Here is an 18,796-nt window from a genome sequence, read left to right on the forward strand (position 1 = left end):
GGGGGGAATGTTAGTTTTAAGAGGATAGCAGGAAGAAAAATGAAAAAGAAGAAAAAAAACATGTAAAGGAAAAGCGGAGAAGGTCCCACCGAGATTTGAACTCGGATCGCTGGATTCAAAGTCCAGAGTGCTAACCATTACACCATGGGGCCGGCGGGGGCCGTTTTCTAACAGGTACCTCTTGTGATAAATATACATCACGGAAGCGCTAAATCCCAATTACTAAAATTAAGATCCTCGCCTTCTTGTTCCAATCAAACTGTACCGCCCCTTGCAGGGGTATTTTGAAAACGTGTGAGTGCTGCAGTCGTCTCCGTGGATGGGGCACAAATGGCTTTTACAGGTCAGGACCACAGGGGCTGGAAGTCCTGAGATTCTCAGGAATCCTAGACAAAGAATTATCCCTAGGGCCGCGCAGATTTCGTAAACGGACCTTGTCTGTTTCGTCTGGTTTTCAGGGGCCTTTTCTAACAGTGACATTCCTGCTCCCGCCTTTGTCCCTTTCTATCCTGAATCATCAGACACAAAACTTGTAGGGCAGTGTAGGGCCTTGTTAGGACTCTGACTTTTATTCTTAGGTGGGAAGTCCCAGTTTCTGCTTGGGTATCCTGGGAGATCACCTTTGCAATGGTCCGCCACCACTTGAGAAGTCTGACCACAGTGAGGCCACCATCCTGTTAAGAAGCCCATACCCCGTAGCTGGCTCAGCCTGGCTGTCATATGACAGAAGAGTGACTAAAGATGCCCGCAGATGATTCCAGCCCTCAGCACCTATCCCAAAAACCACCCTGGGCAAGGAAAAATCGCATCTGAGGCTCCAGACATCCCAGAGGCATCCTGATCACAGAATCCATGAATATAACAAAATGTTTGCTTTATGGCAACAAAGTTTGGGCTCGCTTACTCTGCAGTCACAGTAACCCCCCAAAAACCCCCCCTAGAAACAGCAGTTTTCCCTATCTACTCCCTCAGTGTTGCCCAAGAGGACTGTCCTCAATTTTTTTTGTCACCATAAATAATTTGTTAATGAATATCAGGGTTCATGTTTTTTTTTTTTTTATGGGCCTGTTTAAGATCTTGTTATATACTTCCCAAAATGAGGACTGTTTACAAAATTGTTAGCCTTGGGGTCTGCAAGAGTTGGATGAAATGGAAAAGTTGAAAATACGAAGTAGATGACTAAGGATACGAAGACTCCCCCCAACACATCCTCTAAGCGCTATGTGTTGTTATTCCATTAAGCAGTAAAAAGCCATCTGTTGTGACATCAGTCCCTCAGTGTCATTCCAGATGTCTTGGTGCTGGAGGTATGTATGGCTGGGAACAAGATTCTTGTTAGAATTCACCTCTTTAGGGAGAGTTTTACAAGAATGTCATTTGCTTCCCTAGATCTAGATCCTGGTGGAGGTGGGGCCATCTTCTCTTTGTGCAGAGCTTACCTGTGACTATGCAAAAACCTTCTGGGTTTTGAGGCTCAAGGCAGGCATTAAGTTGGACTCAGAGAAACAGGCAGACATCTGAAGCAAAACTTCTTACCCCATTACTCCCTTTGCTACAAGCACACGGGCCTCTCTTGCTGTTCCCAGAACATGCTAAGCAGGGAGCTGCCTGGGGTACTTCGCCCTCATTCCTTCCACCTGGAGCAGCTTCCCCCAGATGGCGACTCTGTCAGCGCTCATTGAAGCGCTGGTGCCCCAGCGAGACCCTGTGTAAGGGTCTCCCAGTTCAAGTTGGGACTCCCAGTTCCTTACCCACTTCCTTGCTTTATTTTATACAAACTACTTCATCAAGGGGCTGATATAGTTTAGTTTTTATTAATTTATTTCTGATTGTCTGGCTCCCTCTTCCCTTCGATGTGTCACAAGAACAAGAAATCTCACAGACTTTTTCACTGGGTCTCCTCAGTGCTAGCCTAGTGTATGCTGTATAACAGATGGTCCTATTTTATGATTAGAGCCATTAATTTTCTTTATACACAGAGGTAAAGTTATGGGCCCTCCAATGACTAATAACTGGGATTTGCAATAATGTGCATATTCTGCTTCCCTTAATGCGTGATGCTGAATTTCGTTCGTGTTACTCATGGTCGCAAGCTCTGTGGATTATTCCGGCCTTTGTCACAGTTTCTGTCTTGCTCGCATGTTCTGAGACAGACTGAGGAGTAAGTTCGGAGAGGAAAATGAGAGGTTAAAGGAAACCAATTTAGAAAAAAAAAAACAAAAAACTTGCATGAAAGATGATGGGGAATGTTTCTCTATTAAATGTAGAAAAAAAAAAAGGAAGACCCTTTTTACTGACAATAAGCCAATAAACACATTCGAAAGGACCTCCCGGATAATAGACAATAAAGCCCCATCAAAGGATGCTAGGTGTCCCAACTGTCTTGTCTGAAAGGAAATCTTCTTCAACCTCTTTTCTAATTCTTCATGTAAAATATGAGCTCAAGGCTGCCCTGTGGGGTCCTGCCATGCTGCCGGGCCAATATGGAGTTCTGGGCCAGGGCTCGAAGCTGCCACCGGGTTGTTTTCAGTTAAATAAAAACACAGGAGTATGATTTGATTTGTAAGGGGTTTCCTGAGACTTCGTAGACATTGTTGCACAGATCTTGACCTATATCCACCCACAGTGTGCCATTCTGATCCCCTGGCTTATTTGATCATAAGCTACAAAAGTAACAAAGTTGCATTATGAAGTCTTCCGTTCAACCTGTAATAGACACTTGTAAGATTCCTCTACTGCTTCCAAAACAGACAGGTGATGCTTTCTGTCTCTCATTCATGCTCATGGAGCAAAGAAATCCTACAGATGCCGGATTGATTTAGTAAATAAATTGAGAGTCTGCTTCACTTAAAAAACCAAACACTTATATTGGCATCTAGAATTTGGCATATTTCAGAATCTTACTTGATAAGCTCTTCACAGTTCCTACCTAGTTGTTTTATCGTGAGGTCCTCTCATCATTTTAAGGACCACACACCTAGTACTGAATGAAGCCCCGGGTATAAAATTCTGTTGGACTCTTTGGTCGGCCCCTTGGGCTGCTCCCTTCTGCCTACCCTTGCAGACTCTAGTCCCGCCAACTATTACGAACTCCTGGAATGTGACACCCACTTTCTTACTTCACCTGCCTAGAACAGTTTTGTATTACCCCCCCACCCCCCCATACACACTGGTAATATTATCTCTCCTGTGCTCCTGAGGCTTTCCACACACATCTTTACTGAAGTATTTATTTATTAATATTATTTTCTCAATATTTGAGCAGGGGGATTCTCAGATTTATTTATTTATTTGTTTATCCGTTATTCATTCATTTATTGGCAATGCATACATGATTTAAGAGCATAAAAGGGTTACAGTTGAAAAGATCCTCCCTTCACCCATGGCAACTTAACCTAGTAACCCTCTAGACATATTTTGCAAGCGTATAAACATACATGCAGAAAATTCTACTGCATACTATCCTGTATTTTTTGTACTTGCCAATAGATCTTGGAAATCATCCCATATCGATACCCAGAGAAGGCTGATAATACACAGTGGTCACAAACATGGCTTCAGAAATCATCCCATATTGATACCCAGAGAAGGCTGATAATACACAGTGGTCGCAAATATGGCTTCAGAAGAGATTTTTTTTTTTTAAATTATGTTTTTACTATTTATTAGCTGTGCAACCTCAGGGAATTTACTCAACCTCTCTGAATCCCCATTTTATAATCTATAAAACAGGCAAGTAGTAATTTAACTCATCAGGTTGTTATAAAGATTTGGTAATTGGATGTATGTAAGGAAACTTTTAGGACATTATTTGGTAAGCAATAAACACCAGCTACTGTTATTATGAAGAACATTCTCAATTGTTCTTACCAGACAGAATAATGTCCTGTAATTCATTCCTTCGTTTTTGATCACTCAGATTGCTCCTTGTCATCTATTCTACTAAGTGGGCTGTTGCAAAAGCCTGTAATATGCCATTTTGTACATTTTCAAGAATGGTGCCACCCCAGAGGTGGTGTTTCTGGTTGTAAAAATATATGCATTTTTTTTTTTTAAGAGAGAGGATCTTTTATTATTATTAATTTTAAAGATTTATTTATTTATTTATTTGAGAGAAAGAGAGACAGAGTGAGAGAGCATGAGAGGGGAGGTCAGAGGGAGAAGCAGATACCCATGGAGCTGGAAGCCTAATGTGGGACTCGATCCCAGGACTTGATCATGACCTGAGCTGAAGGCAGTCCCTTAACCAACTGAGTCACCCAGGTGCCCAAAAATATATGCATTGTTTTGAGAGATATTGCCAAATTTTCCTCCATGAACGTTTTACCTATTTTCAGGAACACCGGTGGTGACTGAGAAATAAGGTTTAAGGATTTCCATCCCTAATCCAACATACAATGAGCGGCCTGTAACGAATAGTAAATGCTAAATAAAATGTTAGTTAATTGGATGGAAGAATAGTTTAGGAGGTACAGTTGGATTTGGGGAAATAGCAAGAAAAGCATTTTAAAATCCACTGCAGCATTCATTTGCTGGTGAAGTTACTGAAGATTATTGGAAGGCAAAGTAGAGATAGTTAACTTTAATTGATCACTTTGAGTTGGTCTACTATTACAGAGATTTATTTTAAAATCTGGGAAGAGTAATAAATATTACTGCCGTTTTGTCAATACCTTGATGCAATAGGGTGGCAGAGGATTGTATATAGAATTTGGGGCAGAGTATAACGGGTTTACTGCTTTCCTGTAGCAAAATGCTTTCCTATTGTAATAATGTGTCTTCACTTTAATAATTTCACGTGATTCTAATACATATGAAAAGATACAAGGGCAGAAAACAAATGAACACCGAGGGACTAAAAGTTGCAAGCTCCCTTTACATTTATCCAAGTCATCTCCAACTTATTCCCATTTTAGAGGAAAGATACAGAAATCCATGCCTTATGTAATGTGCTGCAAGACACAAGAGCCTCGAAGTGGCCCTGGTGGCCCTAAGAACCTAGTTGGGCTCTGGGAACAGAGTTAAGGCCCGATAGACTTGAATCAGTTAATTGCTGTGTAAGAGCCAAGACCTGTTCTGGGGTTTCATTTGCGCTCTCCAGCCTCCCAGAGGTGGGGATTAGGATCTAAAACGGGCAGTAGATCCTACTACAAGCACGGACTCAAAGTTTGGAAGCTTAAATTCCATTCACCATTTTTTTGCTGTGTGACCTCAGGTAAGTTACTTCTGTTTTGCCTAATTTGAGAGTCAGAGATGACTGTGCCGTAGCAAGCGGAGGCCCATATCCACTAACTTCTTTTTCTTCCCTCAAATATTCATACCAGAGTCCACAGGACATTCCTTCCCCTGCAAGGGCACCGCAAAGTCCGCCTCGCCTTCCCCCAAGACGGCCTCAGCGACCCACAAGAAGCTCCGGACACATACCTCCCTCCACCTTTGCTTGCAAGGAGGAAGGGAGCAGAATCCAGCGGTGAAGCTTTCCGGCCTGCGCTGCTCTAGTTTTCAATTTGGTCTGAAGGGTTCAAAACGCCTCTTGCCTCTTGAGTGCACCGGTGGACTTTTGTTTTTAGTGTTCCCGTCTATACTCTCAACATCAGGTCTAGCTGTGGCAAATTAGGAGGGGCTGTGATTAGATCTGGGTGATGGCAAGCGCCACCATAACGCGGTGCACAACATGCACGGACTGCCAAGCCCGTCATCTGGCTTCACTTACAGGAGATCCGCGGGGTACTCAAGGTGTTCCTGGAGAAAATGATCCCGGATACAGCCACCGAGACTTTTCAATAGGCAAAGCGCAACAGCTTTTTCTTGGTAAAAGTTAAGTGGCTCTGAAAAGAGCCTTTGGGGTTGGATGACAGGACGCTTACTTGGCGGGCTCACTTGGAACTGGTGTACTTGGTGACGGCCTTGGTGCCCTCGGACACGGCGTGTTTGGCCAGCTCCCCGGGCAGCAGCAGGCGCACGGCCGTCACCAAGTACACCAGCTCCAAGTGAGCCCGCCAAGTAAGCGTCCTGTCATCCAACCCCAAAGGCTCTTTTCAGAGCCATCCACACTTTCTAAGAAAGAGCTTGTTCGCTGATTAGTTTTGATTACAAGTAAAGAGTGAACATTAACTTTCTAAACATAAGTAGCTTGACGTTAACCTGTAGAATTCTAGTTGGCTTTGGGATTTGCCCAGTGCATTTTAGCGTGTAGTTTCCAGTTGTTTATTAGTGTTACATTTTGCCTAGTAAGTCACCAATGCAAAGAACACCTGGTGTCTTTGTGATGCAAAACTATTTGGAAGTCCAGTGGAGAAACCCTAATTGTCTCAGCTCTTTCCACTGATCTCTGTAGGCCTGTTTCATTGCCTCCAGGTGTAAAGCATTAGGCAGGCTCCTGGATGGTCGATGAGACTGTAGATTTACTCAGCGTTTATCTAGTTCTTGCTCCCCAGTCTGAAAGAGGCCCATGTTCTGTTTAATACTTTCTCACCTACTTAACTCAGGCTGGTTACCCCTGGACGAATCCACGCTTGGCCCACCGACTCCTGTTAACATTATAAGCATTGTTAAAGGCCTATTAGCAGTGTAACCATTTTGGTTCGAAAGTTCTTTCTCATGGAGCTGAGTGAAGAGCCGGAAACGTTTCTTCACCTCTTCAATTCTCTAAAACAATATTCCCAGGAACACAGCCTGTCTTTTCATTTCTGTCGGCAGGAAGTCCAGTGTCCTTGTTAAAGGGACGCCTGGTCTGGGGGCTGTGCTGGGACTAGTGGCTGCCGTAAGTCCAGGAAGACCTACTGTTAGTGTCTTTGCTCAAGAGTAAGGACTCACGGAGTGGATTGCAAGAAAACACATGTGGCCAGTTTGCCTCTTAAAGCTAACTTGGAGATTTGCTTCCTTGATGCACCCACCATTCTTCGCTCTTGCCTATACCCCGCACACTGGTCTCATAGGTGCTAAGAAATGTACCTGCAGTGGGGAAGTCCCAGCATCTTCAGAAGAAACCGTTAAGAAAATACAAACTCTGAAAAGAAGCTTGGAGGGAAGCAAAATGGAGGTTGCTGAATGGGGCAGATCCTGTGGTGGGGAGGGGAAGGTGCTCTAGGACTTGGAAATCCTCTCGCAGGACTGGAGTCTGGAATGGAGGGAAATGAATGTGGAACGATAAGTAGAAGGTGGGGCAAAGAACTTCCCATACTGAGGAGCTTTGTACACCTTGAAAATAAATACAAAGTTTATCTACTAGGGGAAGGCAGACTCTACCGCATTTTAAAATCTTGTAAAATATATGATTAGAACCATTATTCTGGGGACCCGGTTGAGAATGGATGGAAAGGTGGGTGAGATCCACGTCAAAAGGTTGGAAATACCAGCCAGAGGTGAGGGTCGGAACGAGGAGGAGGGGAAGAAAGGGGGATAAAGGGGAAGAGGCAGCAGAAAGGTTAGGCCTTGCTGCAGAATGACTTACAGGGGCAGGTGAAGGAGGGGAGCCTGGAATGTCTGGCTTTCAGCTTGTGCGACATCAGCACTCAAGAAAGGGGCTTCAGAAAGTGGGCTTGGGAGGAAAGGAGACTTGCCACGTTCATTCCAACTCACTGCCTCAAAGCACCCAGGCATATATGGAATATCTAAAGCTTAAAAGAGTTTGAGAAAACTGCAGAAGCGGGAGGGTCACTCCGACCTCCCCACCCATCCCACCCCTCCCCTGAAAGCAGGAGATAAAAGTCCTCTGGGACAGGCACCCACCCTGTACCCTCAGGAGAGGAGGACTTCTTATCACCAGAGGGAATTTAGGGCTGAAAGGCCACAAGTAAAAAACCTTGTTATTTCTTCAACTGGCTACCCCAAGCCCAAACCTCTTTGTCTTGTCAATTCTTCACAAACTTATCTTGTCTAAAAATATGAAATCTCCCTGACTAGTTGCTTTGGGACTTCCTTCTCCATGGCTGCCATGTAACATGTACAAATTTAATAGAACATGTATGCTTTTTTCCTCTGTTAACCGGTCTTAGGTCAGTTTAATTCTTGGGCAGAGATCCAAAGAGGACAGAGAATTTTTCTTTCCCTACACTTCATTCAACAAATACTCATTGCCCCTCTACTGTGAGCCGGGCACAGCTTTAACCTAGCAATACGACAGTGAAGGGGTTCAGAACGAGTCTTCCCCAAACGCCACTGACATGTGGACTGTTTAGAACTAAAGTCAGCTGAGAACATTACAGGTCAAGAGAAACTTTTGCCCTCCCCCTGACGGCCTTGAAGAATTTAGGTAAGGGGCTGATAACAGACAGGTATTAACAGATACAGCTTTTTAACATGAAAGGCTCAGCTTGTCGAGACAGATACGTGATTACTAAACTCTACTCTTATCTTGCTTTGAATTATCCTCCTCCCCTCTATAGCTCCAGGCCCCTCTCCCATTCCTTAGCTGGGGATGGCATATCAGCCTTAAGTGCCTGACTGCCTTTAAGTCTTATTTTTTACAGGGCTTCTGTACTTAGGAAATTAAATGTTTTTCTCCTGTTAGTCTGGTTTTGTTTTGTTTGTTAACGATTTTATTTATTTATTTGACAAAGAAAGAGAGCACAAGTAGGTGGAACCACAGGCAGAAGGAGAGAAGCAGGCTAAACAGGGAGCCCAACATGGGGCTCGATCCTAGGACCCTGAGATCATGACCTGAGCCAAAGGCAGATGCTTAACAACTGAGCGACCCAGGTGGCCCCCATTAATCTGTTTTGTGTCATTTTAATTAGTAGCTTGGCAAAAGAACCTAGAAAGAAATAAGGGAAAATTTTCCAGCTCCTACAATATACAAGGATGAAGAACTCATTCTTTTAAAGATGTCCCAGTTAATCAGTGTGATGCAATGATGACAAAAATTCCAAAAGGGTTAATTTTTCCTTTAAACCTGAAACAAGTTACAATATTTTGAAGAGGAGTAGAATATATCATCTCAAAATATGCCTCTTTGGTATTATATGGTAAATTTATATGCACAACACTGCTGGCAGAGGTGAGTGTGGTAAGAATTGTGGAAATTGTACTAATATTAATATAATACCACAAAAATCTATACCGTCTCTGACAAAGCATTTCAATTCTAGGTTATCCTCAGGAAATAAGTTATGTACAGATCTTTAAAATAGAAAGCATATTATGTTAAGTGCTAGAGATTTTGCTTAAAATGTATCATAGAAAATGCTTATGATGGAATATCATACAGACATAATCACTTTTCACTTTCCCTAGTGTAAAATTTCCAAGACTGAACTGAAAGTAGATTTCCTTTGGCAAAGGACATTGCTTAAACTATAGTTCTATAGTTCTGTATGGAATAGAATTTTTAGGAATAGTTCTGTCAGGGAGCAGGAATATCCTGTCCTTTTGGAGATCCTTCCAGCGGGCTAAGAATCAAATAGACATGAGCCAGATTCACAGGAGAAAATAAAATGTAACAGTATACTACAGGGATCTATACAGACATGAAATTTCAAAGACGTCAAGCAAAATGAAGTATATATGTCTTTCTGAACTAAGGAGAAGGGGCCAGGGGCCTGGGACTTCAAAGGGAAGGAATGTAATTCACAGAAGAGCAAATGCCTGATAAAGAAAATGTCTGCTGGGCCACTTGGAAACAAGGGACATAAAGGGCTTTGATCCAACAGGCCTTGCCTGGTCCCCATGGTCTACACCTAGCTCACAGTATAATACAGTTCTCTCTGTGGTAAATTTCTTTCTGGAGCAGGTCCTCTATCTAATTTCCTTTTACGCAGTTGTGGAGGCGGTAAAAAGCTTTTACAAAATGTGCTGGATTTTAATAACCTTCACGTCAAAGTGACTCATTTTAGGTTAACCTGCCCTTGACCCCTACATTTCCTAGTGTTGAAAGTGGTACATCAGTCAGTAGGGAAAATAATTATTTTATACATGTGATTTATTAAGGAATTAATAGGAAATTGGCTCAAGTGTACTATAGAGAATGTTTAAGAAGGAATAACAAGTAGATATTAAAAACACCTTTTTTTTTTTTTTTTGGTCTTTAGAGAAGGAAAAGTGATTAAAATGTAATCTATGTGAAGAAGTTCCAAAACGCCATACATGGAACTATGTGAATTTTCTAAAAAAAAAAAAAAAGATGTGCACTTCCCTATTTCACCAAAATCCCAAACTGGGCAGCAGTACTGTGTTCTCTGTGTGGGGGGATAAAATATTGCTATTTTATTACTTGCCCTTTTCTGTATTTCTCACAATATTCGCGCTTGGGGTTCCCATCGAAAAGCAATTTTTTAAAGTTTCCAAACAGAGTAACAAAATAGTTACCGGGTATAAACAAGACACAGTACAAGGAAACCTACGACTTTCTGTTTTTGTTTTTTTTTTTTTTTTTTTTTTTGGGTCTTGTCACACTTCTCTCCCGCCATGGGGTGGCACTTCTCGGCTGTGTGAGGTTCTCAGTTCGGTCCGCTGGCAGCGGGATAAAAGCCTGCAGCGCAGACGACGTGACAAAACGCTGTGCAGTCGTCTCCCAGCCATGTCTGGTCGCGGCAAGGGTGGGAAGGGCCTGGGCAAGGGGGGCGCCAAGCGCCACCGCAAAGTGCTGCGCGACAACATCCAGGGCATCACCAAGCCCGCCATCCGGCGGCTGGCTCGGCGCGGCGGCGTCAAGCGGATCTCCGGCCTCATCTACGAGGAGACCCGCGGGGTGCTCAAGGTGTTCCTGGAGAATGTGATCCGCGACGCCGTCACCTACACGGAGCACGCCAAGCGCAAGACGGTCACGGCCATGGACGTGGTCTACGCGCTCAAGCGCCAGGGCCGCACCCTCTACGGCTTCGGGGGCTGAGTTTCTGCCCTCCGGTTTGGTTTCTTTGAAAATCCTAAAGGCCCTTTTCAGGGCCCCCACTTCTTTCATCTCCGGAGCCGTGACGCTGGTTTGTCTTTAACAGTGTCGGGTTAGGGCCATGAAAGTACATCCATTCCCGTTTGCGTAGAAGCTTCCCCGGTTTCCCCGTGTGCAACTAGAGAACGCATGAGCCCTTTCATTTTTCATGTTCTCCCGCAGGTTTTTGGAGAGTTGCATTAAGTTACTGTTGACACTTTAACACTTGACAGGTACATTTATTTATTATTATGTTTTTAATTTTATTTGACAATACAAGCAAGGATTATGGGATTTCAATTTAAAGTGAAATTTTAATGCCGTAATGGGAACGTTGGCATGACGGTTGGGAGGGAAATGGGTTTAGGACTTGAGCAGGAGTAGAACGGCTTTCTCAGTGTGACGGAGTGCAGGTTTGGGGGTTGCAAGGAGCAAGAACCGCAGGTGCCTCAGCGCTGAATTACAGAGAAGGTGCATCTCCGTGTGCATGAGGCCATGCGATGTGATCACGTTTAGTGATCTGCATTCTGGTGCCACGTGTCCTCTGCTCAAGAAACAAATGAGTGTTAAGTAGACTTAATTGGAGAGCAACAATTGGGACAGTTGGATGAGACCAAGCATGTGACCAGCCCTGGCTCCAGTGCTGGGGTCTGCTGGGAGTGGAGACCCAAGCTCCTAGAGGACAGAGAGGTCAGTACACCACAGACCAGGTGGTGAGGGTGGGATGCAGTTAAAAGGCATTCCAGCTAAATGATAAGGGAAACAACAGAAATGTTGCCATGAAAATAGGCAGCCCTAGCCCAGGAGAGATCTTTGGTACAGAGTCGAAAAGGAATCAAACACAGGATTAGGCCATAACTCTAGAATCTAGGATTCTCCTAGAGGAAGTCTTAAAAAGTAGAGAAAGAAACCCAGAGTCGAAAGGGAAGACTTGGGTGTTGGTAGGAAGCTTGGCTAATGCACACACACAGATGAAAGTAGTAATTGCCCAAATGTATAGAAAAACAGTAAGCAAAGATGAGATGTATACATTTTAAAGCTGAAGTTAAAACCGTCAACATCTGGTCTCACCAAGATTTAACCCTTGTTAAGGTCAAATGCTAAATGTGCATCCAGCCCATCTACCGGCTCAGGAATGTTTCCTCAAGGACCCTAGAGGCATTTCTGAAATACAGTGCTGTTTTAATAATGGTGATCTCCCATTTTCCTAGGAAGACTTGGGCTGAACTTCAGCTAAGGTATGACTCCAAATTGTAACACTACTGTGTTTCAGATGGGCTGTGTCCATTTAGCTATCCAACAGAGTGAGATTTATTTTTGTCTCTGCTATTCCCATAGCAGATTGCCTGTGATAGTCATTCTGGTTTAATGCTTACTCAATAATAAAACTTCTGGTTCTACTACCTTTGTGCAGCGGTTTTCTAGGCTGGGAGATTTTGTTTTTAATTATATTTCCCAACAGCTTCTGAGGGTCAATTATGTATTTATGGCTTTCCATTAATTTTTTCTTCTTTTTTAAAAAAATTATTTAACAGAGAGAGAGAGAGAGAGAGCACGCACAAGCAGGGGGAGTGGCACACAGAGGGAGAAGCGTGCTCTTGGCAGAGCAGGGATCCCAATTGTGGGGCTCTGATCCCAGGACCTGGGATCATGACCTGATCTGAAGGCAGATGCTTAACCGACTGAGCCACCCAGGTACCCTGCTTTGCATTGATTTCTTGCATAATTTTGATAGTAGTCTCTTGGTTATTAACCCCCCAAAAAACATTCCCTACATATTCCATATATTATTTAAATATTTCTATAGCTAATATCCTAGTACTTGTCTTTAGATGTCTAATGTTCATAAACTGATTTAATGAAACTTAACACTTCTTGATAATACATTTCCTAAATGCAGGCCCTACATTTTGTATAATGATACCTTTTAGGTATCACTTATATCTAAACTCCTCTGTAGTTTCCCAAATGGCCACTGGGCCACACATAGTTTCTCATTTCATGAGAAGAGACATAGTTTGTATTTGTGATTAATCATATACAATTGTGAAAAGTTTTCTTATATATCATGCAGTAGGGAAAAAAAGAGCAAATAAAAAATAAACTATACATCCTTGCTAACCAGATAAAAATGAATATAAATGTTATACTTTTAAAATTGGATAGAACATACTTACATTTGCTTAATCTTAATGTTACATTAACTGTAACTGAGTGTTTATTGGCAATCACAAATAACACATTCGTCAATCGTCCATCGTAAATGCTGAAGGAGTGCTATTATGATCATTGTCCTTAAAGACAAAAATACCTTCACTAAGTTCTCTACTTTTTGTGGTGATGGAGGCCAGCAATAGGCCACTAATTGTCCCTCCAGGCTAATAGTTTACTCCTGAGTTGCCAAGCCGGGTCCCATGTAGGAGCTGAGGTCAATTATAGTCAAACTTAGAAATTGCCTTTTTCTGACGGAACACTTGCCGAGTTTTGGTCTGGACATTTTTCCAGCTCTCCTAAAACAACTCTCCATTAGTATATTTCTGGCAAGGATATTACTGAGGTAGAAGGGTTTTCCTTTGTGTCCATAAAACAGCAAACTCTTCTGAAGGAAGCTGTGCCCAACACAACACGCCCCCAAGCCTCTCCTAGAACCTACATCTTTGAGCAAGTTTTGATGTGACTTGTGACACCAAACCAACCTGGGGCAAGGTTCCTGGCTATAGGGTTGATTGGCAGGACTAGAAACAAGAGCGGATAACGGTGACATGACCCGCAGTGCAACACGGCCGCGCAGACCAGTGAGCTCCAGTAATCAGAGTTTCAGCTCCTCTCGTGAAAGGGTGGGAAGCCCTAAAAAGGGCCTTATATTTTTTTTTGGACAGGAGGATAGCGGGAGGCTCAGCCCCCGAAGCCGTAGAGGGTGCGGCCCTGGCGCTTGAGCGCGTAGACCACGTCCATGGCCGTGACCGTCTTGCGCTTGGCGTGCTCCGTGTAGGTGACGGCGTCGCGGATCACGTTCTCCAGGAACACCTTGAGCACCCCGCGAGTCTCCTCGTAGATGAGGCCCGAGATGCGCTTGACGCCGCCGCGCCGAGCCAGCCGCCGGATGGCGGGCTTGGTGATGCCCTGGATGTTGTCGCGCAGCACTTTGCGGTGGCGCTTGGCGCCCCCCTTGCCCAGGCCCTTCCCACCCTTGCCGCGACCAGACATATCGATCTAAGTGCTCTGTGTGAGTTCAACACAGCGATGGCCCCTTTTGTCCGTCAGCGCTAATTATAAGCAGAAGTCGGACCTCGTTGAAGACTGGCAGCGCGGGCGGGCCCCGAGGCCCCGCCCCCACCCCCGGCTCCCCGGCTCCTCCCACCTCTGGGCGAAGCTCCGAGGACTGTGTGCTGGAGGGAGCGAGGTCGCGTGGAAGGTCTGGCTTCTCCTGAGCGGGTTCGTACTGGTGTCTGCAGGAATCTCGCCCAGGAGAACGTTACTAGGGGCTTCTAGTTTACAACAAAGTACTGTCCTCTCTCATTCAGAAGGGGAATGATTGTTGGCTGGGAAGGGAACCCTAAGTTGTCACCCCAAAACAGGAGTGTTGGAGTTCAGGACATACTGTCTCAAAAATAGGCCTCTTTGGTATGGAGGGTAGCAGAAGACGCCCCCCCCCACCCCCCAACCAAATGCGCCACTTTGGCTTAAGGACTATATGCGAGCAGATGATTTTTAAGAAACACCGACACGGGAGAATCTCTAAAATCTTCCTAACGGGACATTTTAACATTGATGAAATTCTCAGCCTCTAAGTGTCTCCCTCTCTGCACCAGGAAGAGAAGGATGACTAAATCACCAGACATTCCTGTCTTTGGGAAAGCCCCAGCTTAATTCGGCATCGCAACCTTGTTTCCCATCCTTTCCCGCCAACCCCAGACTGGCTCCCTGGGCACTCCCTTCCCACACCAACATCTGTTAGCGGAAGGTGGTGTCTCCAGGGGTGGCTGGGGCCTCTTCCGGGAGTTCCACTCAGTTCTTCAGAGCATCTCCCATGTACACACGAGGTGTCCATGTCATTAAACTGCTCTTTGTTTTCCTCCTTAATCTGTCTTTTATTATAAGGGGAGGTTCATAGCACCTAGAAGGGTAGAGGGGAAATTATTTTTCCTCCCCTACACTGTTCTGTTTACTACATCAAAATTTTAAATTGTAGTTGTCTTACAGGTCATAATTTGGCACTGTGGGTTCCATTATTTCTTTTCAAAAGTTTCTGATCTAGTTTCACACTCCTTTTATGTGTGTGTGTACGTTTAGAATCACTATAGCAGTTTTGAAAAATAAATCTCTTTGAGCTTCTGATCATGATTGCATTAACTATAAATTAATTAGAATACAATGAATGCCCTACAAAAACCAAGTACTTAAATTCAGAAACTGTGCTTCTAGTTGCTTTTAAGCCTTTTAATTTTTAATGACTAAACATTCTATTTTTTGATTTTTTTAAATTTTGGTTTTCATAAGGTATTTAATATGGAATTAATTTTTGCATACATTGAATTTTATTTTAAAAAGAAAACAAATACAGACTCATACTCCAAAATTCTTGAAACTAACATAATTTCGTAAACTCCTGTAACTAATGTCACCCATTATTCAATTGTTTTAGAAAGTGCTTAAGAGCTGAAACTCGAGTTAGAAAAATTTGATTTTAAGTTGCATCTCTTCTACCAATTGGCTTTTGGGCACTTGCTTATGTCTTCTAAACCTTTGCTCATCAAGAGTGGGAATAATATAATAATAATACTTAACTCATAAAGCTATTTTAAGAGCTAATGCAGGGGCACCTGGGTGGCTCAGTCTGTTAAGCGTCTGACTCATGATTTCAGCTCAGGTCATCTTGGGGTAGTGAGTTCAATACCTACATCATACTCCATGCTGAACTGGAGCCTGTTTGGGATTCTCTGTCTCCCTCTACCTCTTCTCCATGCATGTCTCTTTCAAAAAATAAATAATGGAGATACTTTATATAATATACTGAGTCTACAGAGCACATACCTCCTATCTGTGATTGCTGTGGTTACTTACGCTGTCTGTCTTGGTGTGTGACTGCAATTCAGATTTAACTGTAGGACATACAAAGATTTCAAGAGACTGAAAATAAATTTATTCCAACAGACTAGGAATGCCATAGAAGCTGATTTTCATTAAGACATCCATGAGTAATAAGTGAACATTGGCTGCTGTGTACAGGGGTGAAGAGGAAAAGAAGACCCTCTCTGGCTAGTGACTTGCTGATGAGAAGGGGATGATGAAGGGAGCGAAAGGGACAGCGTCATGACTGATTGGGTCCCCACAGACTTCAGGTCCAAGAATACCCGTGAGGCCGGCCAAGCAGGGGCGATACTGATTCTACCCCTGTGGGCTCTGATCCTACTGTATGGCTCTTTGCCTGTCCATCTCCGATCCGTCCCTGACATATTCCCGACACCCCCCCAACAGGTAACTCCAAACTGCCATCAGGAACAGGGGCGATGACTGATCTGTGGCTACTTCCTGCTGGGGAGGGGTGCCTATGGGTTCAGAGGTCTGTCCCGAGGCCCCTACAGTAGGCAGGGTCGCCATCTGTGGCTGCCTAGACAGAATAAACAAGTTGGACAAGGGCATTAGAATACAAGGTTAGAAGGGAAGCAGGAGGAAGAGGACTAATTCTGGGGCCATTAATGGCCATAGTCAGTGTCTCTGCTGGACCCAAAGGGAGGTCCACCAGAAGGAGGGGTCCTCTATTTGGGCCACCAGGCTACCTGACGAATCTGAACGAGGCACCCCCTGACCTGTGTTGTTAATATAAAAGCGGCTTCCTGGAGGAGGCTGCAGGTGTCCCCGGCATGGGAGCATGGGAGGACAGGAGGTCCCGAGGTCCAGGGCCCCGGGGATTCTGGAGGGCCACACCCTCCAAATAGAGGGAGTCCTCAGGTCTCTATATCCAAGGCTCGGACTGGTTTCCAACCTGCGGCATGTGGCTGGCCCCAGGGGCATGGGGCCCTAGCGGAGCTAGGTAGGCGAGGGAGCAGCGCCCTGTCCACTGCGCGGGTAAGAACGCGCGTGCCCTTCTCCCGCAGTAGAAGAACAGACCGTCCTCTGCACGGAGGCTTAGGTGGAACCCGTACTTAAAGAGAAGCTTCGGTGGGGAGGTAGAGGCCGCGCCTGACAACTTCCTCCATATCAGGGAAGCATCGAACCAGAGCCGCTCGCCCACCGTGACGGCAAGTGAGCTGGAAGGGTAGATTTTCAGGAAGAATTCTTGGGACGAGAGGAGCAAACCTCTGGCCAACCCTAGTGTAGAGGAATTGCAGGACACCGGGGACCACCCTGCTGAGCAGGAGTTGTTAGCAGGGGTCCAAAAAGATGTCTTTTCCTTTAGGGGATCCTGGGCCCGGAGAAAGAGGTGAGGCTGATCAGGGTCTTTGTAGGCGCTGAGCGAGTTGAAAAGGGAGCTATTCCAGGGCTCCTCTGCGGCGCTTGAAGGGACCTGGAAGGTGAAGTTACACTGGGACGTGGAAAGCTTTCCTACAAAAATCCCCGAATTCGGAGTGTAGGTGTTTTCGCAGCAAATAGGGAATGTTGTTGAGGTACTGATCTGGAGCTGAGCCAGCCAGGCAAGCTCTGGGGTGTTGTCGGACCAGGGGACACTGGCTACTTTGGTTTCCATGTCCTTCTTCCAAGCTTTAAAAAATAGTTGCTCTATATTTTGATTGGGGAATGAATTAGTATAGGAGACAAAAGGAGTGACAGAGTAATTAGCCCGCAGCCAGACCTCGATAGGGGCGGGCACAGCGGTCCCTACTGAGTCTTTCCCACATACCCAACAATCAGTCAAATTGAAGGGAGTGGCACTGGGTTGAACCCATCCTTGGGTCCCTGCAGATGAGTGGCAATGTAGAAGTTTGGGAAGAGAAAGAAAGAGAAAGAGAACAAATGCATTCAACGGCATCTTTGATCAGGGGTTGAAGTACTTAGCTTGGTGTCGTTGCCTTTTCTGTTTTTTAAAGATGCGTTTGAGCCCTTCCTTGCTTGCAGTGGTATCTTGGTTTCCTGTTGTCTTCTTCCGCTGGAAACCAGGGCTTGACTCTAGAATAGTGGATCTAGGCCTTGACCTTGGGTACCTTGACAGCCGTTGGGGAGGCTAAGATGACTGTGTGTGCGCCCTCTTAGACAGGCTCTAGAGACAAAGATAAAGAGAAAAGATCTTTAACAAGCACTTGGTCCCTGGGATGATCGGGGAAGGTTGGTTGTCTTGGAGCTGAGGGTTAGGAACCGCCCAAGGAGCTCATGGAGACCTTGCCAGAGGGATGACATGATTTGCTGAGTCAAAGACTCCCTTGTCCACCAGCAGGTCATTTACACAGACGGGCCTCCCATACAAGACCTGGAAGGGGCTCAAGCCTGTTTCCACGGGGGCGTTTCTAATCCGGAGTAAGGCAATGAGGAGTACAGACCAGGGGAGTCCCAGCCGAGGGATGGTTTCACTTACTAGTGCCTTTACCCCCACTGAGGCCTTCTGGTTCTGCAGAAGCGTGGGAAGGTTATCTACCCAAACCCAGAGGCTTTGGGACCCTTGTGCCTCAGGCATACCTGTGAAATCCATTTGCTAATTGCCAGCCTTCCCCAGGCCAGCTCCCCCTCACTGTCTGCCTCTGGGGATTTGGGGATGAGAGTACAGGTTATTTCTGTGGCAGACTTCACAAGTCTTTAAAAGGTACTTAAAGGTTTTGTCCAGGTTTTTTCCTGTAGAAAGTATGTGGGTCATCTGCGAGGTTTTATCCTGTCCCAGATGGAGGGTTTGATGTAGGCTTTTCCCAACCTTCCCTTGGTTTGCTGCCCAGGGCTGAAGCCTACGATCTTACCCCGGAGTCAGCCTGGAGGCTGAGGCTGTTGCCTCCTTCTGATGCCCAC

The 18,796-nt window shown here is 45.0% G+C and overlaps 3 protein-coding genes and 1 non-coding gene across 4 annotated transcripts in view; 1 reads left to right on the forward strand and 3 right to left on the reverse strand.

Moving 5' to 3' along the window:
* Positions 1-80: 80 nt before the first annotated feature.
* TRNAQ-UUG lies at positions 81-152 on the reverse strand. Its single transcript has one exon. It is a non-coding gene; the product is annotated as a tRNA-Gln (tRNA).
* Positions 153-5,876: 5,724 nt separating this feature from the next.
* LOC116870071 (histone H2B.2, embryonic-like) lies at positions 5,877-10,518 on the reverse strand. Its single transcript, XM_032861774.1, has 3 exons — positions 10,393-10,518; positions 6,476-6,648; positions 5,877-6,012 (listed from the first exon to the last, which is right to left on the reverse strand). The coding sequence occupies exons 1-3, from the start codon at positions 10,516-10,518 to the stop codon at positions 5,877-5,879; spliced, it is 435 nt and encodes a 144-aa protein (XP_032717665.1).
* LOC116870044 (histone H4) lies at positions 10,514-10,833 on the forward strand. The gene has a single exon (XM_032861760.1). The coding sequence runs from the start codon at positions 10,517-10,519 to the stop codon at positions 10,826-10,828; it is 312 nt and encodes a 103-aa protein (XP_032717651.1). The 5' UTR covers positions 10,514-10,516; the 3' UTR covers positions 10,829-10,833.
* A 2,917-nt stretch (positions 10,834-13,750) lies between these two features.
* The window catches only part of LOC116870045, a 30,731-nt gene continuing 25,685 nt past the window's right edge, over positions 13,751-18,796 (reverse strand). The window contains 1 exon segment of the mRNA XM_032861761.1: positions 13,751-14,077. Within this exon segment, the coding sequence (XP_032717652.1) occupies positions 13,760-14,077 (318 nt within the window). The 3' untranslated portion in view covers positions 13,751-13,759.

The sequence above is a fragment of the Lontra canadensis genome, unplaced genomic scaffold (genome assembly GCF_010015895.1).
Source record: "Lontra canadensis isolate GAN:19392208 unplaced genomic scaffold, GSC_riverotter_1.0 scaffold21, whole genome shotgun sequence".
Classification (NCBI taxonomy): domain Eukaryota; kingdom Metazoa; phylum Chordata; class Mammalia; order Carnivora; family Mustelidae; genus Lontra; species Lontra canadensis.